Source organism: Leuciscus leuciscus (genome assembly GCF_965113295.1).
Source record: "Leuciscus leuciscus genome assembly, chromosome: 6".
NCBI lineage: Eukaryota > Metazoa > Chordata > Actinopteri > Cypriniformes > Leuciscidae > Leuciscus > Leuciscus leuciscus.
In genome coordinates this window covers 19766402-19789099 of record NC_138730.1, presented here as the reverse complement: position 1 = coordinate 19789099, position 22698 = coordinate 19766402, and the positions used below count along the sequence as shown (strand labels likewise).

At 42.4% G+C, this 22698-nt stretch overlaps 1 protein-coding gene and 2 long non-coding RNA genes across 9 annotated transcripts in view; 1 reads left to right on the top strand and 2 right to left on the bottom strand.

Moving 5' to 3' along the window:
- The window catches only part of LOC309500358, a 49050-nt gene extending 39298 nt beyond the window's left edge, over positions 1–9752 (bottom strand). Inside the window, exon 1 of the long non-coding RNA XR_014206561.1 lies at positions 9576–9752. This is a non-coding gene — a long non-coding RNA (uncharacterized lncRNA). The remainder of the gene's footprint in view (positions 1–9575) is intronic.
- Positions 9753–18465: 8713 nt separating this feature from the next.
- The window catches only part of kmt2cb (lysine (K)-specific methyltransferase 2Cb), a 104839-nt gene continuing 100606 nt past the window's right edge, over positions 18466–22698 (top strand). For 6 of the 7 annotated variants that reach the window (XM_082171936.1, XM_082171937.1, XM_082171933.1 and 3 more), the window contains exon 1: positions 22171–22378. In XM_082171936.1, the coding sequence (XP_082028062.1) occupies positions 22173–22378 (206 nt within the window). In that variant the 5' untranslated portion in view covers positions 22171–22172. Of the gene's footprint in view, positions 19346–22170; positions 22379–22698 lie in introns of those variants that run through there. The other variant, XM_082171935.1, reaches the window with a different exon arrangement.
- On the bottom strand, positions 20267–22114 carry LOC309500359. The gene is made up of 2 exons (XR_014206562.1): positions 22031–22114; positions 20267–21512 (listed from the first exon to the last, which is right to left on the bottom strand). It is a non-coding gene; the product is annotated as an uncharacterized lncRNA (long non-coding RNA).

The following is a 22698-nucleotide window of genomic DNA, read 5'->3' as shown; positions in this document are numbered from 1 at the left end:
AACTTTTTTGGGTTAAAAATTTACTTTACCAGCCAGTGTTCAAAACTATCTGCTTGCCTTGGCTCGATTCAAAACGGTAAGCTGGTAATGATGTTTTTAATTCCAGGGGTCCTGGTGGATTTCCGTGGGAAATTCGAGCATGTCTTTGCGTCATTACGTCACATCTGCACACATAAAGAAGGTGTCTCGGCTAGTAGGCTATATTGCGTGTGAGGATGTTGGAGGTGGAGATTTTTAGCCTTTTCTCACAGCACTTGATATAATTAAACTTACCAATTTGATGGCGGATCCAGAAAGGTTCAAACGACAATCACCAGTGACAACTGGAGATTCACCCGTTGTAAAAGGCAAAAGACTTCGGAGTGTCTTCAGAAAAAAAGAGACTACAACCAGGCCCATGTGAAAACGCGGATAAATATCGGAAGGGCTTTTGTAATGTGGCGTGAACTCCGTGTTTTGAAGGGGTTCAAAACGGACACAGAGACAGCTTTTTTTCTGCGGGACAGGTAAGAACCAGTTCTAAGGAACAGTAATTTGTTGGTATGACAATTAGAAATTAGACTGCACAGAAATGGAAAATGAAAGCTTTAGCATAAGTTCTGCCGGGAAGACTCAATTGTTTGCGTCACTTATTACCTTCTCATTTTTCCAATCATGTTCTAATACTAGAAGTATAAAGGACCCGTACTTACACTTGTCTGAGTTCGCAGATGCTAAACGCTTCACTCACCACCATCCACCCCACCACCACCAAGATGGTTTCCTCCCTCCACCAATAAGAAGGCTTCTTCTCTCCATTTTCTTACCACCGCAGGATGTTCCTTCCCCTCCAACCACCCCACCACCACCAGGACGGTCCCTTCCAATACCTCACAGGGGGTCGGCTGCGCCCCTGCCTTCATCTTCAGGCAGGAAATGCTGAATCCGTACCCTCGGATTGCAAGTTACGGACGGGGCCTACGCCAAATACTTTATCGCATATATTGCTTGCTGGGTCATTAATAAATGGATGATTGTTACAATATCTTCTCCCGAGTCTTTCTGGTAGAACTGAACTACAGGTAGCTCTAATACGGGGCCCTATCTTACACCCGGCGCAATGCAGCGCCAAGCGCAATGCAAGTGTTTTTTGCTAGTTTCAGTCCGACGCAGTTATCATTTTCACGTCCTGCGCCACGTTGTTTAAATAGCAAATGCATTTGCGCCCATTTGTGCACCCATGGGCGTGCTGGTGCAACGCATTCTCATCCTTGGGCGTCATAATACTGACGCTTTTGACATTTTGTCTACATCGAACGCACATGGCACCCTTTAGCGTCAATATGAGACGCACAGAGCTTTGTTCGGTTATGGGTAGGTTTAGGTGTAGTGTAGGGATAGGGTTAGACCGCTAGGAGGCGCCTTCTGGCCCATTTCTATCTGCGTCTCATATTGACGCTAAAGGGTGCCATGTGCGTTCGATGTAGACGAAATGTCAAAAGCGTCAATATATGACGCCTTGGGATGAGAACGGGCTGGCTGGTCTGAAAATGAAGCATGTTCTGGCGCATTGTTGGCACGTTGCTATTTTGAGGCAACAGATATAGACTGCGCCATTGACCAACTGAAACCTGGTCTAAAGTCAATGGTGCAAATTATAATTTTTTTTGTTATTTAAAGAGCGTGTTAGTGTGCGCCTAGGTGGGTCCACAACGTGCGTACTCTCTGCTTATTAAACACAGAGGGACACACGTATAGCAGCACACAAACATTCCAAATATTTAAAATAAAAGGATTACAATGTAAAAGATTATTATTGTGTACATAAAGATATGGTGGAATCCGGCTTGTCCGGTAGATGATCTACTTGCGCACTTTTACCTCGCGCATGAGCAGTTCATTTTGCACATTGAAGACGCATTCGGTCTTTCCATTATCAAATTCCATCTTATAAATATCGAATCTGCCATGGTGCGAGCGCAACTGGCATTTAAAGGGAATGGGAGATCAGACTCTGATTGGTTTAAGGCACGTAAATCCCAAAACACACCCATTACTCATTAAGAGAATAGGGACAACCCTTTTAGACCATGCCTGGTCTAAATTCGGACACGCCCTTAGTGAACTTGCGCCGTGCGCTTTAGACCATGCCGTTAGATCATTAAAATAGGGCCCTAAATGAAGTCACGCAATGATGATGTTAACATTAACAATTTGAGAACAAAGTATAATTTGCACGGTTTGACGTGATATGATAAGCGATCATTAGATTTAATCAGTGCGATTTACTGCAATGCTTTTTTCCCTTAGTTGGTCAGATCAAAAGTGGTTGTTACTTACTTGTGCAGATGACATTTTCCAGTGAAAATTCTTATGTTGGACATACTTCCAAAAGAATCTGTGATTCAGAATGACAGTATTCACACCGGCACGGTGACTGACAGCCGCACATTCTCATCAAATCATTGGATTCATCCGCACTGTGCCGTGCTGAGGTAGCCTGGTTCTACCAGACTCTCGTACATTTCATTTGTACAGAGAGTCTGGCCTCTCTCCATTGACAAGCGTTAACTTCCTTATAGGCGGGTATTCTGTTGAATACCCATCTGCCCAGAGTCACTCTGGATCTGCCATAACCAATCGCTAACCTTGGTCGTGACGTAACCCTACAACTCAAACTAACGAAATCATCATCGACATCAACGACATCGTTCTCAGCCACTCCCTCTGTTCACTGATTGGGCCGCCAAAAATTTGGCCGGAGAAAACTAAAGAATACACCACAATCCCAGACGTAGTACTGAAGGGAAATAAAATTGAGCGTAAGTACGCAGGAGGGCGGAGCCAGGCTAGTGCTGAGGCACAACCCACATAAAATTGATAATTCCGCGAATAACTGCAATTGCAGATTTCGAACAGAGAGGGCGACAAAGAGGAAAAACTACGGACTGCAGCTTTAATCACTTTATAAACCAATGCCTTTGCTGCTGACCTTCAGTGATCCATTTTAACCCTAACAATAAACAAAAATGACTTTAGATAAACATCACATTTATGTTTAATTTTTTATTGCTGAAGTAAGTGTTGAACTTTCTTCTCCTGCGTCCTATTCTTCAATCCAGAATGGCTAAACTACGGTGGCCGAGAGAGCTCAACGCGCTGCAACTGAAGAAAACACATGCAAATAGAAAAACACCTGCAAATTAAGAAAACATCTTCATCAGTTTCACAACACATGTGTGCTCTAAATACTCACAACACAACCAAATACAGAAACCCGCTGCAAAAGTTCACAACACAACCAAATACAGAAACGCGCTGCAAATAGGACAGAACACAACGGAAATGTTTCCGGGGAAGCCAATAAGTGACGGACCCGACTGGGACGTGCTTACAGCTGTCTACTTTAATTTAATTTAATTTATTATTTTATTTTTGTTGCAAAACGTACAGAGATTACACGTTTATGACATACAACTTTGTATACAATATACAAAATGCATTTGTAATATGTTCAATGTCATAAGAATACTAATCAGAAAAGAACAAGCTGAAGACTAAAATAAATTAAAGAAAAAAAGATAGAGAACACGAGGGAAAGATATTAATATATACATCAGTTACATTGTACACATTCATGTTATGTTAAAATAAGTTTCATAAGAAATGTTAGAATGAAGGGTCCAAATCATAGACAGTAGGCTCAGAGCCGTCGCATAGACTGTGCGAACTGTGCGACCGCACAGGGCCTCGCGCCAATAGGGGGCCTCGCAATCCTGCTGTTTTTATTTTATTTTATTTTTTACTTTTTTAAACCTAAGGCAGAGCATTCATTTCGTTGTTTTTTTTTTTTGTTTGTTTTTTGAAAAATTAAGAGAAGATCTAACGCTGAAATGTGTTATTTAAATCAAGTGACCAAAGTGCTCGCAGTGTTTTCTCGTGCGGCTTGCGCACACGCCGCACTGTCTTCATTTGGACGCGCGCTTCAATCCGTTGTGGATACTCTTACATAATGCACACAAATGTGTCCCTGCTTGATATACAACCACTGATTAACATATTCGGTTTTGATGAAAAAAAAAAAAAACTAACGTTATACGAGAAAAATAAAACCATACGAGATCGGAATCGAACCTACAACCTCTGACACGCTAGGCAAAAGTTATACCACTGGACCATTTAAATACACATTGCTAAAATAGGCGGATTCGTTGTTGGACAGTTGATTTTTTTCCCCTCTGAAATAAATAGCAAAAAGTCATAGCTGAGACTATGTCCATGATTATGTATTATTCTACTTGATGAAAACGTATTACAGCAAGATTATGCGTGCAAAAGAATTAGAACAGCTACGTCCGTGTGACTGTAATTACTGCGCAATTGAGCATACACATCAAAGAGCAGGGCCTCGCATTTCAAGTTCGCACAGGGCCTCGCACACCACCAGCGACGGCACTGAGTAGGCTATATAAGAGGTCCAAATATGAGACGGCGCTGCGTTGTCATGGGAACATCCCAGGTGAAAATAATGAGGAAATTACATTGGCTTTCGTTGCCCCCCTCATCAAGTCCGTTCCAAACGGCTACATAATGGCACACAAGTGCCCCGCTCCCTCCAAAGTGCCCACTTCAAGGGCTCTGCCGTCTGCCCTTTTAAGGGAGTAACGTTAGGGCATAGGTAATGCTCACGAGCAATCAAAAACGTCCCAGCCGGGTCCGTCACTTATTGGGTTCCCCGGAAACATTTCCGTTGTGTTCTGTCCTATTTGCAGCGCGTTTCTGTATTTGGTTGTGTTGTGAACTTTTGCAGCGCGTTTCTGTATTTGGTTGTGTTGTGAGTATTTGGAGCACACATGTGTTGTGAAACTGATGAAGATGTTTTCTTAATTTGCAGGTGTTTTTCTATTTGCATGTGTTTTCTTCAGTTGCAGCGCGTTGAGCTCTCTCGGCCACCGTACTAAACAGCTGAAAAGTTTTTTTTTTATAACTGTGCCCTCTACCTTACAGGTGTAAATTTGCATCTATTTCAGCCTGAGGCTTATTCAGTTCAATTTTGGTATGAAAGAGCCATTACATTTGCCAAAAACATAACTTATTTTGTTTTTAAAAAACAAGCCCAGCACAGGTGAGAAAAAGTTACGCAAATGTAATGTAATGCATTAGGTATCGCAATTAGTTACTTTTTTAAAAGAGTAATGCATTACTTTTCAAAGTAACTTTACCCAACACTGTGCATAACCATTAAGAATACGAGAGAAAAGCATTAGAGAAAAGCAATCTTTTCTATACAATCTTTTTTTTTTTTTTTTTTTTTACAGGAATCAAGGTCTACAACGCAATGTACCATTTCATACTGTTAGTACTGGGGACATATAGGTCAATATATCATTGACATTTCTGAAGTTTTTATCTGTGAATTTAACCCTTAAATGCATGAATGTTTCGCCAATCATTATTACATATTCAGGTCTTTAGCGACCCGGAACTATATAACACGGATGGATCTCTAACTGCCGTAATAGTATAAAACTCTCCTGATGTTTTGATAACAATTACAAAAGAGTAAAATCGTTAGCTTTTGGAACTTGGAAGGGTTCAATTCGAGCAGATGCTTTTTACCATGTTCACTTTCATTGTCTGACTCAGTGCTCATTTCTCTAGTAGGCATATCAGCATCTCAACATGTTTTCTCAACTTTAGTTTTCAATGTCTTCAAAATCAATATTTTGAACTGAGCTCTACTCAGATGTACAGTAAGACTTAAGAATGTTAACAAACAAGGATCATGCAGAATGGATTTTTTTAATGCACAGACTTTGCAAGCACGGATATCACTGGACGTTTCAGAGTGGGTTTTTTTCTTCTTTTTTTATTATACATTTTAGATATGAAGTTAGACATAATTTAATTATGATACTTGTCGGCAAACTATGGTAATACAAACAGTAATCGATCACAAAATCATGGATAATATTCCTAAGGGGTAGTGAACAGCCTTACGAAAGCGAGAGCTTACAAAAGATACAGTAAAGAGGAAGCTAAGCTTTGCCCTTCGTTTACATCGTAGCAACAACATAAAACTTATAATTGGAACTGTTAATAGAAAATGCAACTACAAATAATAAGATATACTTACAAGTTGTTATCCACAAACAACAGATTGTTCTGTGTGAATGGCCCTTAAGAGTTTTTATTTTTATTATTCAGTCCCCGTTCACTGTAATTGTATGGAAAACAGTGTTCACATTATCTTCTTTGTCCTCTGCAGAAGAAAGAAATTGAAACATTTGAAATGACATGAAGGTAAATCAATGAATACATTGAGCACAATTGAATTGAATTGAATGTAATGAATGCATTCCTTTTTTTGTGTGTTTGTACCATTGTTCAGAATAGCCCAGATTTATTTTCAAAATATAAATGACTCTACATCTGCAAATTTACAATCCACATAGTAAATCTTTCATTTTATTTACACAGTTCCATCTCCCAAAGACACCATTCGTCAAAAACCTTCATCTTATTCCATGAGGCCGTCTGTTTACATCCTGTGTTTTCTCTCTAGAGGAATCTGCTGAGACTTTTCTCAGCAATACAGATGTTTTTGTCTGGTGTACGGTTTTGTCATTAAACAATAACAACCTCGAATGTTTGAAAGCTGGGGAAATCTGAAATGTATGTCATTTCAGGTCAGTCTAATTATTATTGTTTACCAACACCGTCATGAATTCACATCTTATTCAATTTATAACTGAGATCGTCTTGAGTTTTCCCCAAACAAATGAATAATATCTAATTATTTCCAGCTTACAGACAAAAGCATAGATCATTAATGAGGGCCTAGACCCAGTAGTATTTGTCATGAACAATAATACATAATTTTTTTTTTAACTGACAGAATTTTTATATAATAATAAAAAAAAAAAAGATATCCCTAATGTAGTTGAGGGGCTAAGGACTGTAAGGTGCTAGCTGTTGCTAATGAGGTGAAGCTGGTCCGGGTGTGCCGGTAAGAACACCAAAGTCGGAGAAGGAATCCAGTTTAACCGATTTATTTATACAAGCATGAAGGGGGGGAGCCAGATCCTAATGGGCTTTGCTTTATGTCCTTAGAAATGTCAGCATATGAGTGTGTGTGGTCTGCAACAAACAAATAAAAGATATGCTCTAACAAACAATGCTTCTTTCTTATCACAATCACACTCATAACAACATAAATAGCATTAAAACTACTGGCTTCCCCAAAAACATCAACACAATATTGCCGTTGAATACAGCAGAACATGAAACATAATACACAGCTTACATGTATATTAATTATACATAATTACACTGTACTGGATGAAAACTCAAATACTTCTATACTTCACATTAGCATCCGTTTTGTGTCATAACTCTTTCCACATCTCTATCTCAGCAAACAACAATAAACTCAGCTCAAGTAACAGTGAAATTTACAATACCTAAAACACTGAAGAGAAAACAACACAAAAGTTGACAAAAAAAGTCCTTTATTTAATAAAAAATGCACTTGTTGTACATTGTCATCATACAATACTGTATCCTTTTTCTTTTTTTTTTTCTTTTTTTTTTTTTACTTCTATATAATTTCTTGAAACATTTATACTTCTGCTCTGTAAAAGGCAGAAATGAGAGCTGTAATCATAGTGTTATTGGTGGAACCACTTGTGTGAATTGTAATGAGAGGTAGAACAGAAGAAGGATGGAGTCTTTGAACCTGCAAGGCTGCAAATTCAGTATTCAAGGCCCAGTGTATGTGACAGCTCAGAGCGAACCCAAGGCCCAGTGTTTAAACTCTCAAAGGTATTCACAGCAGTGCTGCTTTGTGTCACTCTCACTGTGGCTGCAGTTTGGGTTGATAGCTAAAAGATTGAAGGTTTAAATGCAATGCAGTGCAGTCCATGAGAGGGGCTTGCCCGCTACCTTTCTGCTTGTCTGAAGGACTTGTTTCCATCAATTTCTACTCAACATAACCAAATGCTTAACATCTACACACTGCAAGTAGGTCCAAGGTCCAAGATCATAGCAAATGATTTCTATTAATAATTCAATGAAATCCATGGATTATAATTCAATAAAATAACCATATAGCGGAGTGTTTTTGAAAGTTTTTTATTTGTATTTGGTTTGGTTTAATAATTAGGCCAAAAAGAGGAGTGGCACATTAACTTTGCAAGTATGACTGTGCTTTCACAGTTTGCAGTTTAGCAGATCTTGCACCCAACCACTGCAACATTGTTTATGAACTTCTAGTGACTTGTCAGGCCACCTTTATTTATAGCGGTTTGTACAATACAGATTGTTTCGAAGCAGCTTCACAGTAATAAACAGGAAATAACAATCAATGATGCAAACTTAATCAAATATCAGACCAAATCTGCTGTAAAGCAGCTCTACAGAAGACAATAGTGTCATTATTTAGCTTAAATCACTTCAGTGTTGGTTCAGTTCAATAACTGTGTTAAGTTCATCAATAATAAAATGTTCAATTCAGCTAAAACAACATAGTTTATGATGTTCGGGTACTGTATGTGAGTGGAGGCATACTTCGTGGTCTGTAATCCAGTTTTGGACTGCCAAGTCATATATGGATCTATGTTGTTTACAGTCTTTAATTTGCCAAATACCATTGCTTGGTACTGGCATTTAGCTGGTACGAGTAGTCTCTCTTCTCTTTTTCTTTTTCTTTTTCCTTATCCATATCATTATTTTTCCCTCCATATTTCAATGACTTAAGCAAACAAAACAAAATATAAGCAGGTATCGGTATCAATTTCAGTAGCAGTAGCAGCGAGTGATCCTCACAAGATGGCGCCGCCATCCCAGCATGCAACACGGTGTGACATATGTTCACATTCTCTATATAGCACAGTCAAGAATGAAGAGGACAGATGCAGAGGATGGACTCAAAATTCAAACGGCAAATTTCAATATAGTCCTATTCTTATGCTTACTTTGGCACATATTTTACTTTCATTCTCTGTGTTCTGTTTGTCAGAAAATCCACTATCCTACCCACCAGATTGTGACTCAACTCAAAATGCTCCGTCAGTCGCATGGCTAAAATGTGAGGTTGGCTAGTGTTAGGTATGCCGAGGATAAGTCGATAAACAACAGTCTAGCATGAGTTTTACTCCCTTCTAGGTGTTTAAACTTAACTTCTCTGTGTGCCCTAGGCAAATTGCATATTTGAGTGCATGCTCAGTTTGCCTTGCCTGCTCTATCTTCACAAGCTTTTCAAAAGTTTTCATTACAAGAGAAGTGAGGGCAACCGGCCTGAGGTCATTTAAAACCTTGGGACTATTGCTACTGTTTCCACAGGTTAGGTAGCCTACACATTGTGGGTTATAAAGACATATTAAATATCATAAGCTGGAACTTTCCCCAGGAACTAGGGACTTTGGGGTGGTACTCGGTTTGTTTCCACTGGAGGAACCAGGGTCTAAATGAAGTTTCAGGTAAATATTTCCCCCTCCAAAAGTCCCTGCTTGCAAAGTAGTACTTTTTCAAAGTTCAGGGAATTTCAGGGGTGGGACTTGGGCGCTGAACATGCTGACTGGTTGAGTTCATGCCACATTTTGATTGGTTGACTCCACTCAGCATTTTATTTCAACCACCATTTTTTTAAATCTGTTGCGGTGCGTGCAGTAACAGTTATTTGCTATTTGAATCAGCAATGAAGTTTAAAAAATACGACCGATGGACCGAAAATGAGGTTCAGGCTTTATTAAGCTTAAATTCAGAGGATGAAATTCAGCGGGAACTGTGAAGTAGCGCGCAGTCCTACGTCACCGGACAAATTTGCCAAATCTTCACGGTACTTTAGACCATGGTGGAAATGCAGACAGCAAGAGGTCTGGGGGGGGGAAGTTCCTGGGACAAATTGTTCTGGGTATTTCGGTGGAAACGCAGCTATAGAAGATAGAACTTAAATGCCTTGCACAAGATTTCAGTAGTTTGCCAATTATCTTTAGAGAAAGGAAATATTTTTCAATTGCTTTCTGCTCCAGGGCGAAATGGTGGTTTCCACTTGAGGTCCAATGTAAAAGCTGGAAGCAAATCCAGTTTTTATGCTCTAGAAAGGCATTTCCACCCTTATTCTTCTGAGGCATGCTCTTCTTGCTTAACCTTTCAACAGGTCTGTCATGTCTGCTGAATAGGCTTCATTTCTAGGATGTTAAGTAAAGGACAGAAAACCAACCCAATTTTACAGCATCTTCTGCCTCCTGCTGTTTGATGATAAGCATTGGCTTCATGCTCACAGATTGGGCTTTTTACTGAGGGTGCTGGAGTCACTGCAGGGACTCAACTGGCACTCAATGGCACTCAATGGATTCATGTGGTACTATTCTCACTGGATGTGAACATTTCAATACCAGTAATACAACGTATGTCTATACTGTGAAGAAAACATGAGCTTTTGGTCACATCTCTCAAAGTCTATTAATAAGTGTGCATTTATAGTGCAATAAGTGTGCATAAACATAAAGACAGAGTTATTCTTTTACTCATCTTGTGTATAAGAACAAATACTTCTGAAAGCACATGGTGAATGCTAACAAAGCAAAACTTTATAGCTTCAGAAATGTTTTGTAATGTGCTGATACCTTTTCATACATTTTTGTTTTTGTATGTACTATTTTATTTATTTTATATTAATTATACATTATTTAATGTAAAATTATATCACTCCACTGCAACTGGGTTTGGTGAATTGTTTAGACTGTATGAAGACAGCGGACAAAGGTATTATTAATGCAACACTGTGCTTTACTTTATCTCACTGAATTATCTCACTGACTCACTCTCTGCGGAGCATGGTGTTCGGATCCCGGCATTTGTGTCTAATTTAGTTTTGGTTCTGTGTCGGGGTTTAGACATTCATTCTCCATGTGTTTGTCTTCTGTTGTTCTCTGGTCTCATGGTGTAAGCGTGCGGTTTCGAGTTTGCTCGCGCCTTTCTTTCTTCATGTGTTGTTTTCTGTGTAGCATGGGGTACATGTTTATATCGGACACATGCTTTCATGTTGTGATGTTTTGTGTGGACACAAATGGTGAGTGCTCTCATTGGCTGCATGTTTATGTCCTGTTTAGTTTGAGCACATTGTGTTCATTGGCCATGTGCTGGATGATGAATTATATCAGTTTCTTTATATCAGACTTTTCCCATGATCATCCAGTCCCATCCTGAAAACTTTTGAACACTTTAGCTAACTCCAAGCCTGTGTCCAAGCTCTCCACGGACCTTACCATCAGGACCTCCACTCCAGAGTCTGCTCCAGAGAGTGAAATTCCCGAGTCCATTGCAGTGACTGAAATTCCCGAGTCCGTTCCAGTGAGTGAAATCTCAGAGTCCATTCAAGTGAGTGAAGTCTCAGAGTCCGTTCCAGTGAGTGAAATCTCAGTCCGTTCCAGTGAGGGAAATCTCAGAGTGCGTTCCAGTGAGTGAAATCTCAGTCCATTCCAGTGAGTGAAATCTCCTAGTCCGTTCCAATGAGTGAAATCCCTGAGATTGTTCCAGTGAGTGAAATTCTAGAGCAAGCTCTTCCTGTTGGTTTGGGCATGATCGAAGAGGGGGTCCTTTCACTATAAGTTGCAGCTGCTATGTGTGTCTAGGCCATACACATATCCGCTCTTACCCATGAGCCCGCTCCAGAATCCGCTCCAGCCCATGAGCCTGTTCCAAAGTCCGCTCCAGCTAATGAGCCCGCTCCAGCCCCAGAGCCCAGTCACGAGCCCGCTCCAGCCCCAGAGCCCAGTCACAAGCCCGTTCCAGCCCCAGAGCCCAGTCACGAGCCCGCTCCAGCCCCCACTCCAGTCACGAGCCCGCTCCAGCCCCAGAGCCCAGTCACGAGCCCGCTCCAGCCCAAGAGCCCAGTCACAAGCTGCTCCAGTCACAAGCCACTCCAGTCACGAGCCCGCTCCAGTCACGAGCCCACTCCAGCCCCAGAGCCCAGTCACAAGCCCGCTCCAGCCCCCACTCCAGTCACGAGCACGCTCCAGTCACGAGCCCGCTCCAGCCCCAGAGCCCAGTCACGAGCCCGCTCCAGTCACAAGCCCGCTCCAGCCCCAGAGCCCAGTCACAAGCCGCTCCAGCCCCAGAGCCCAGTCATGAGCCCGCTCCAGCCCAAGAGCCCAGTCACGAGCTGCTCCAGTCACAAGCCACTCCAATCACGAGCCTGCTCCAGTCACGAGCCCACTCCAGCCCCAGAGCCCAGTCACAAGCCGCTCCAGCCCCAGAGCCCAGTCACAAGCCCGCTCCAGCCCCCACTCCAGTCACGAGCCCGCTCCAGCCCCAGAGCCCAGTCACGAGCTGCTCCAGTCACGAGCCCGCTCCAGTCCCAGAGCCCAGTCACGAGCCCGCTCCAAGCCCCAGAGCCCAGTATAAGTTGCAGCTGCTATGTGTGTCTAGGCCATACACATATCTGCTCTGACCCATGAGCCCGCTCCAGAATCCGCTCCAGCCCATGAGCCTGTTCCAAAGTCCGCTCCAGCTAATGAGCCCGCTCCAGCCCCAGAGCCCAGTCACGAGCCCACTCCAGCCCAAGAGCCCAGTCACAAGCTGCTTCAGTCACAAGCCACTCAAGTCACGAGCCCGCTCCAGTCACGAGCCCACTCCAGCTCCAGAACCCAGTCACAAGCCTGCTCCAGCCCCCACTCCAGTCACGAGCCCGCTCCAGCCCCAGAGCCCAGTCACGAGCTGCTCCAGTCACGAGCTGCTCCAGTCACAAGCCCGCTCCAGTCACAAGCCCGCTCCAGCCCCAGAGCCCAGTCACGAGCCCGCTCCAGTCCCAGAGCCCAGTCACGAGCCCGCTCCAGCCCAAGAGCCCTCTCCAGCCCAAGAGCCAGGTCACGAGCTGCTCCAGTCACAAGCCACTCCAATCACGAGCCTGCTCCAGTCACAAGCCCACTCCAGCCCCAGAGCCCAGTCACAAGCCGCTCCAGCCCCAGAGCCCAGTCACAAGCCCGCTCCAGCCCCCACTCCAGTCACGAGCCCGCTCCAGCCCCAGAGCCCAGTCACGAGCCCGCTCCAGACCAAGAGCCAAGTCACGAGCTGCTCCAGTCACGAGCCCGCTCCAGCCCCAGAGCCCAGTCACGAGCGGCTCCAGCCCCAGAGCCCAGTCACGAGCTGCTCCAGTCACGAGCTGCTCCAGTCACGAGACCGCTCCAGTCACAAGCCCGCTCCAGCCCCAGAGCCCAGTCACGAGCCGCTCCAGCCCCAGAGCCCAGTCATGAGCCCGCTCCAGTCCCAGAGCCCAGTCACGAGCCCGCTCCAGCCCAAGAGCCCAGTCACGAGCTGCTCCAGTCACAAGCCACTCCAATCACGAGCCTGCTCCAGTCACGAGCCCACTCCAGCCCCAGAGCCCAGTCACAAGCCGCTCCAGCCCCAGAGCCCAGTCACAAGCCCGCTCCAGCCCCCACTCCAGTCACAAGCCCGCTCCAGCCCCAGAGCCCAGTCACGAGCTGCTCCAGTCACGAGCCCGCTCCAGTCCCAGAGCCCAGTCACGAGCCGCTCCAGCCCCAGAGCCCAGTATAAGTTGCAGCTGCTATGTGTGTCTAGGCCATACACATATCCGCTCTGACCCATGAGCCCGCTCCAGAATCCGCTCCAGCCCATGAGCCTGTTCCAAAGTCCGCTCCAGCTAATGAGCCCGCTCCAGCCCCAGAGCCCAGTCACGAGCCCGCTCCAGCCCAAGAGCCCAGTCACAAGCTGCTCCAGTCACAAGCCACTCCAGTCACGAGCCCGCTTCAGTCACGAGCCCACTCCAGCCCCAGAACCCAGTCACGAGCTGCTCCAGTCACGAGCTGCTCCAGTCATGAGCTGCTCCAGTCACGAGCTGCTCCAGTCACGAGCTGCTCCAGTCACGAGCCCGCTCCAGCCCCAGAGCCCAGTCACGAGCCGCTCCAGCTCCAGCCCCAGAGCCCAGTCACGAGCCCGCTCCAGCCCCAGAGCCCAGTCACGAGCCGCTCCAGCTCCAGCCCCAGAGCCCAGTCACGAGCTGCTCCAGTCACGAGCTGCTCCAGTCATGAGCTGCTCCAGTCACAAGCTGCTCCAGTCACGAGCTGCTCCAGTCACGAGCCCGCTCCAGCCCCAGAGCCCAGTCACGAGCCGCTCCAGCTCCAGCCCCAGAGCCCAGTCACGAGCCCGCTCCAGTCCCAGAGCCCAGTCACGAGCCCGCTCCAGCCCAAGAGCCCGCTCCAGCCCAAGAGCCAGGTCACAAGCTGCTCCAGTCACAAGCCACTCCAATCACGAGCCTGCTCCAGTCACGAGCCCACTCCAGCCCCAGAGCCCAGTCACAAGCCGCTCCAGCCCCAGAGCCCAGTCACAAGCCCGCTCCAGCCCCCACTCCAGTCACGAGCCCGCTCCAGCCCCAGAGCCCAGTCACGAGCCCGCTCCAGACCAAGAGCCAAGTCACGAGCTGCTCCAGTCACGAGCCCGCTCCAGCCCCAGAGCCCAGTCACGAGCCGCTCCAGCCCCAGAGCCCAGTCATGAGCCGCTCCAGTTACGAGCCCGCTCCAGGCCCAGAGCCCAGTCACAAGCCGCTCCAGACACGAGCCGCTCCAGGCCCAGAGCCCAGTCACGAGCCACTCTAGTCACAAGCCACTCCAGTCACGAGCCGCTCCAGTCACAAGCCCGCTCCAGCCCCAGAGCCCAGCCACGAGCCGCTCCAGTCACAAGCCCGCTCCAGCCCCAGAGCTCAATCATGAGCCCACTCCAGCCCATGAGCCTGCACCAGAGTCCGCTCCTACCCCAGAAGAGCTTGACCAGAAGGCCACTCAAGCCCCAAAACATTTTTTTTTTGTCAAGTAAAATGTCCTCACCTCATGTCTTCATCCACACCCTGACAGGAGATTTCTGTAATACAGCCCTATTGAATATAATAAAGCTTTTCTAAAATCATGCCAGTAGTTAACCTCTTAACATGTTTTGTTTTAGCACATCTGCCAAGTCTGCCAAACTTAAGTCTGTGCTGCAAAGTATTCAAGATTTATAACAATTTAAGTTGGAAATGACATTTTGGGGTCTATGCTCCAATGCTAGCAAATGGGACTGAAATTTGATGTTTAACATCTGCCGTTTAGATACAGTCCCTGTCAGCTTTGTCAAACATTTGTAATGACATACTGTTTTTACTGTGACAGACCAACAAATGATAGTCAACTCTAACATCAGGCTGAATAAGCACAGTACCACAATAAAATTATAACATTAATGTAATCAGTTGCATTACAATACTTGATTTAATAGTGGTAGATTAATGTTTTTGATAGAGTGTGTGTGTGTGTGTGTGTGTGTGTGTGTGTGTGTGTGTGTGTGTGTGTGTGTGTGTGTGTGTGTGTGTGTGTGTGTGTGTGTGTGTGTGTGTGTGTGTGTGTGTGTGTGTGTGTGTGTCCCACAAGGATGGCAATAGCAGAAATCCTTGAGGGACATTTTTTGGTCCCCATGAAGAAAACCGCGTATAAATCAAAGTGATTTTTTTGAAAATCTACAAATGCAGAAAGTTTTCTCCTCTATCACATTCAAGAAATGGTATACAGTGTCACACTGCCCCCTGGCCAAGTAAGGTAGTAATAACTTTGCAAAAAGCCTCTTATCAACATATTTCACAACCTTCCACCTTATATAAGTTATATCGATTATACATTTATCTGTTTTATGTCAATTTAAATTTTTATGTTTTATATTTTCAATGTTTAATTTTTATAGTTTTATGTCAATTTTATGTCTGTGGGATAACCTTTTTTATAGACACATTATAGACGCATTTTTGGCTTAATTTAAAGTTGTTGGTTTTAAAGTAACGCTTTTGAACTTAAGGCATTTGGATAAAAAAAACTGTGCAGATCAGGCAATAACGAGAAGGGGATCTAATTGCAGAAATCAGGGCTGTTGCTGGAGGAGTGAAAGGTGGTGTAGATTCTAGGGGCACATGGCTTTCGGGGGCCCCCACACTATTTTGGCAGAGGGGGACCACACAACCTAACCCCCTTCCCTGGAATGGGATTTTGAGGGGGGCCCACAGCAACTTTCTGCACCCCCTATTGCCCTGGCAACACTTTAATTTTAAACAAAAACAAAGAAGATAATCCAAAACGAAGAAGATCACAGGGGAAAAACACATAGCAGCATAAACAATTCAAGATGAAGAACTGAACAAAATGAGGGATTTATTTACACATGGGAAAACACTATAAGAAACATAACTAATTAAACAAGGGTGTGACACATGAGGGAAATGGCAAAAACCATGGTAACTAATGAACACATACAAAGGAAACTGACATAGAAACAGTGCAAAGCAACTAACAGGATAACAACTCCAACAAAGAACAATGACAGAGACAAACCAACTCAGGGGCTGTTTACACGACACCATTCTCAACTAAAAACGGATAACGTTTTTTGTGTTTTGGCTGTTCATTTACACTGTTCATTTTTGGGGGCCTGAAAACGCAAATTTTGAGAACGGGTTTCAAAGTGCAAGTTTTTGAAAACGATACCGTTATCGTCACAGTGTGAAGTACAAAAATTAGAATTTGTGAAAACGGCGAAGTCATTACGTGTTAAGTAATATGCATAAGCGTGTACTAGTTTTTCTTTACAAAGTGATGTTGCCAACTACTGGCCTGGCAGCAGAATACAGCAGTTTTAGTCTTTTTCACTGATCCGTGTGAACGGGGATCGTTTTGACAACGTTGTCATCTTTACGTGAAAAAAGGAAAGGAAACACTTCCATCGTTGTTGTGTAAAACGTAGGCCTACCCTTAAAGTCCTACAGAAACACAGAGCAAAACTAAACCCTGACAGACTCTTTAGGAAGGAAGTTATTTAAACCACAATACACCCTATAACCATATGAAAGCTTATTTTCGCTTCAGAGTAAAAAAAAAAGGTAGGCCTAATAGTGAGGTCTTAAATACGATATAAAAACGAAATAATACAATTTAATTTTGCCTTTTAGGTTTCCATTTATTCTGCAGTTTTCGTTTTGACTGATGTAATCTAAAATTGGACTGCATTGCTTTGTAACCTGTTGTAAAAAGCTTTACTAAAAAACAATAGTCAAAACTGGAGAAATAATCTGTTTTGTGGTAATATAATTATGCAGCATAATTGAGATTTCCTCACATAGGTAGACTTGCATTAGCCTTCCTCTCTGGTGAGCATCTGTTTGAAATATATATCACCTTCTCTACTGAGATCTAAAGTCAGACATATATATTTAAAGAGGCAAAAACCATGCATGAGAAAATAACCCAATAAAAAGAGCATTTTTTTATCTAAAAAAAAAAAGCAAGTCTAAATCTCCCATATGTGAGATGAATGTTGTAATTCAGAATATTTTGTATTCTCTTTTAAAAAATGTTTTCTATTAGCCTACATATGGGTGAATATAGTGCACTCCATATTAACTGTTCTCAATCAACAACTGTTCACAAATGACTTGACCAGAGAAAATGGGGAAGTGAAGGCTGTTAATATTTGTTCTCTTTCACACCATTGTCTATATAAATATTTATCTGAATGTATGATGGTATATTTTTTAAAGATAAATAAAACTTGGTCTGGATTTAAGGAGTGTTTTTGCTTCGTAAACTAAACTTGGCAGTCAACATTGATGGAATTTAAGCTGCATGTCACTTCAAAATGTTTATCATTTTGTTTTTAAAAATATTTCCAAACACTGTGATCATGCAGGGGATTTGGCCTGAGCTATACATTTGTTCTCATGTAGCCATTTTTAGATAACAAATTATTGTTAAGCAATTTACAAATGCTACTGTAAGGGCAGCATTTACACAAGGAAATAAACTTCTTATTGTAATATCAGGTGATATTTAAAATGTTATAAAAATTTAATTACATAAGGGAAACCAGGATTTCTTGTCATACCTTTTACTGCAGTGAATATTTCTCATGTTTTTTTTGTTGTTTTTTTAAAGTCAACAAAAGCTACAAAAAGGCATTTAAACTTTTTCACTAATTGCCCAAAAATAATGGGAACCTGCAGTATAATTAAAAATGTTTATGCTGAATGAATATAGTAAAACAGGTCCTATAGAAAATATTGTAAGAATTTTAGTTGGAGAACATAATTATTAGCCATATTAAAAAAAAATTTAAAAGGTTTCAAACAAAACCATTGCTGAAAACTTTGACTGAAAACCTCAGATTTAGGAGTCAATACTGAAGTTGTATTATATTGTAATATATCTCTAAACATATTGATATGTCCTAGAGTCAACCACGAAGATAGGCTAAAACTGTTATTATATATATATAACACATGACCCCATGGCCTGGATGGAGACCGTGTAAACCAGTCGACCGGTTCCTGTCTGAAGTCCATTCCGCGTTTTGCAGAAATTCTGTGCGTGTTAAAAAAAAAAAAAAAAAAAAAAAAAAAAAAGTCGCCTCACCTGCTGAGCGCTCCAACATATCACTCCGCAGGGTCAGTTTATATTATTTTTATTTTACACTGGCGTTTGTAAACAGACCCATATATTATTTAAAAATACATTCTAATGTTATTATGAAGGATAATGATGTGCACTTCTAAATGAGAAGGTGTCGTTCCTTTGAGTGCCGTGCCTAATGTTGTGGCACTATTTATCATGGTGTCGCTCACAGTGCGTGATTCGGTTACACTCAAATATGGCTACCATGGAGTGCAAGCTACAACTTTAATATTTGTACTAATGCAGAAATGTAACGTTTTATTTCATTCCCCGTTCTACAGCCGCATCTAATTGTCGACTTTTACGTGTACACATTGTGAATACCCAGGCAAGGATACCATCTCGATGGGTTTAGCGTTATTAAAGTATAGCTCGAAATTTGCAGCTTGCTCCCCGAGCTGATCGAAATCGTCAGGATTGAAAGCTTGAAAGCGAAATCTGCTTTCGGTTTTCCCTCATTTGGGGATATTTTTTGGCTGTATTTCTCCGAATGTGTCCAAAGATCGGCTCCTGTCATCGCCTCGCAGGAGCTCAGATAGCGGTCGGTATGGCTTGTTTTCGGATGAGGGATGTAACCCGCGAGGATTTGGCGATGTGGGATGAAGCGGAATAAAGAAAAGTGATCCGTTCGAACCGAAGGAAAGCGGATGCGTTCTGCCTATGGATTAAACATTATAGTTTTTCTGTGGATTTTACTGGAATTCGTGTACAATATCGCCGAAGATATCGCTTTGTCACGCTGGCTTATTTTCCAGAGGAATAGTGGTGTATTCCTCCCCAACCCCCCAGCGCCATCCACAAACACTAAACAAAAGTACTATATGTCACGTATATGACGGTTCTTGTCATGAAGGAAATAAATAAAAATTGCTAGGGTCGAAGAGGTAAGTAAATATCGATCGACGAGTGTGTTGTGTGTGTTTCTGGTCACCATTTGCGAGTGCTTTTGTCGTTTCTGTCGCCTTTCTGCATGCGAACCCTTGATTTCGACCGAGTGTGCAGCTTTTCTTCTTGTACTCTCGCTAGCCTCCAAATTAACTCTAAAATCATAAAAAGGTGTTTAAAAACGTCCTACATCTTTACTGTCCACTGCCTTTAATGGTCCGTTATATGATTCCTGCATGGATAGGTGACTCCAAGCTTGAGTAATGTTTCCAAGTTAATCAGCCGGGCTGCAAGGCCTCTACTGTATCCACTTATAGCCTTTCTTGCGCATTTACAGTCATCTTTCCACTGTAACACCATCACATCTAAGTTGACACTACATTGCACGCGATGATCATCTGCCGAGCGAAATTTTTTGGACAGCACCGATACTTTGTATGCAGGTAGGTTTAGCCTTTGGACTACCCTAAAGAGTGCAAATCCGCCTCTCTCATTTAAAGTCGCCGGCTTGTCCTTGTTTTTTCCCATTTTATAAAAAAGTATTAAGCAGGGAAACCGTATGAGTATTTCATGGCATGATGGTATTATTGGCACCCTGCGTATGTTAGGCTCTGAAACACAAAGCTCAGGAGACAACTGAACAAAGGCAAAAAGCTGGACATGCCCCCTCATGTGAAGAAGCACTTGCTTTGTGTGCTTCTGCTGTTTCAGTACGGCTATCCCCTGGTTCCTGTATGTGTTATTTAATAATTTCCTCATATATATGATATACACTATCTGTATAACTTCAAAAGAGGTCCTCTATACGAGACTTAGACATTTTTCATAATTTCAGATAGATTGTGGCTGTTTGTTTTTCCTTAGCTTACCCTTAAAATTACTATTGGTGGTGTAACAGTTGAGTCATATTAAATAAAAAATTTTTGCTTGAATTTAACCAGTTAGATTAGATGTTACGACATCAAGTACATTTTTATGCTACTTATAAAAATGTCTACATTATAGTTTATAGGGTTATGTAGATCTCTATTAACCCTGATGGTAAATAGCAAAATAGCAGGAGGATCAAGTGTAAACAGCAAGTATACATTAATGCAGTTATATGACCCAAACATAATGCACATGTGAATGCATTAGCTGGTGTTGCTACCATGTTGTTTGTTAGAAACACTTGTTCATTATCCGTCTGATTAACAGAAAACTTTAAGTTGCATGTAGAGATGCATTTGCAAACTAAATTTCTCAAAATGAATCCAAAGACATTCATAATTTTGCAGCAGCATCATTCTGTACATGTAGTGTCAACATGTAATTGAGTGAACAGAAGGAACGATCCAGAGTCTCTCTTTTTGTAAGCTTTAACCATTTAATTTACTGTACTCTTATTTAATCTTTATAATTTTCTTGTAATACCTCCGCCATACTCTGTCCTGGAAGGTTAAGGAAAAATCCATTACCCTTGCAGATGTTAACCGTGGGCTGATGTTGACTGTGGACTCAGACTTCAGATCCATATGTTGATACTTTATTTTCTGTTAAAGAAAATGGAGTTTTGTTCATGTCTCATTTGCTTCTAGTCGACCAAATAAACATTTAGCAGATGTATGCATTTCTAGTGTTTTTCTTCTGTGAAAGTATGATGACTTGATGAGTCATGTTGCACACAAGGGCGTATCCAAATGTTTGTCCAATCAAATGCACTCTAGAATGATAATATCCCTCCCCTAATATTGCCTACATTTGGCTAGCAATAGCGTGTAGCAAATAATACTTCTCAGCTGTGACTTAAACTAAAGCCTATTGGCTGTTTTGTTAGTTTGTTTTCTTCAATATGCCCTCCCCCTGGGAAACTGGAAGCTTCCAGTTTCAATCAGAAATCTATATAATAATAAAAAAACACTTGCCAAGCCATTTCATAAGGTTTTTAAATGGCCACCACAGACAATGTGTATGTACACAATAATGGTAATGCACACGGCCTCATTGAAGGCTTGACTCAACCATGTGAGGTCTAATTGTTTACTCAAGGCAGGATACAATGAGCGCAACCCAGGGAGGGATCCCACGTAGTTCCCGGAAAAGACAGCATCCCGTTGGCAATATGCCTTGTCAGCTGAGTGGACAGGTTGGCAGAAGCACCACGCAGAGCAGGCGCAAGGGTCAGCACTGGGGATCCGGCAGAGCAACAACTAACAATATGCACAACATTCAGAAAGACTACAACAACACGACCAAAACATTGGTCTGTCAGTCTGTCACTTTCAACTGAGTTCATTTTTATTGGATTGTGAAGTCCGATGCTGTGCTATGTCACAAGTAAAAAACATTAAGTAGATAGATGCTTTTTTTTAAAGCTAAACTTTCCTTTTAAAAACTGCATAGCTGATAATGAAAAAAAAAAGTTTGCCACTCTTAAATTGAGGTGGAAATGTTACTAAAAGCGTATCTAGCGTAACAAAAAACGTAATAGCATTGTGTGGATTGATTATTGGAATTAATAAAGTGTGCTAACTCTTGTTTTGAATTTTTATGGAACTTTTGCTGAGTTCTGAGTTATACTCCACAGTCCACACTATGAGCAAATTATACAAGTGTATTAAAATATAGTTTTAGTATTAACCTCAGGGATTATTTTCTCCTCCGGCATTACCAGGTTTTTAATAAAATCAGAATTAAAACCTTACTGGTTGGAGAATGTGTTTTGAAGGTGTAAATCTGCAGCAAAGCTGGAAAACTTGCTGTGTTAAAAGCTTTCCTGGAAATGTGCAATTTTTTCAGCCTACAGGTTAGCAGACATTTTCACAAACTTATTTGTGAAAATAATGTATGTGTTCACATCTCTTTCACAGAATGTCATCAGAGGAGAAAAGTCTGGACCCCTCTGACAAAGGACCCTCGCCACCTCCTAGCAGCTCTGGGGCCACTCCCACTGGAAGTCCGGCCCCCACGGATAAGCGGCCCCGGGGCCGCCCTCGCAAGGACGCATTATCCACGGCAACAACACTTCCATCTGTGCCCAGACAGAGAAAGAAGTAAGTTTAATTAAACTTCTGGGGTGCTGTTTTTATTAATCTGAATAGCAATTTAAATGTCTTTATAAAGAAATGTTGATTATTGGTCTTATAAGATAAGAATCTTATGAAATTTCATTCAGTTGGTCTAAGTCTGTGCCTATGCTGGAAGCAATGTAAACTTGGCTGTCAACATTAATGGCATTTAAGCTGCGTGTCACTTTTTATCAACCACGGACCAATCTGTTTTGAGTTTCTGTGTCCCATTTAAAAAAAAAAAAGGAAATCCGTTGGTGTAAAATAAAATAGGTTAGTTTTTAAAGTAAAAAAATTACCAAAAA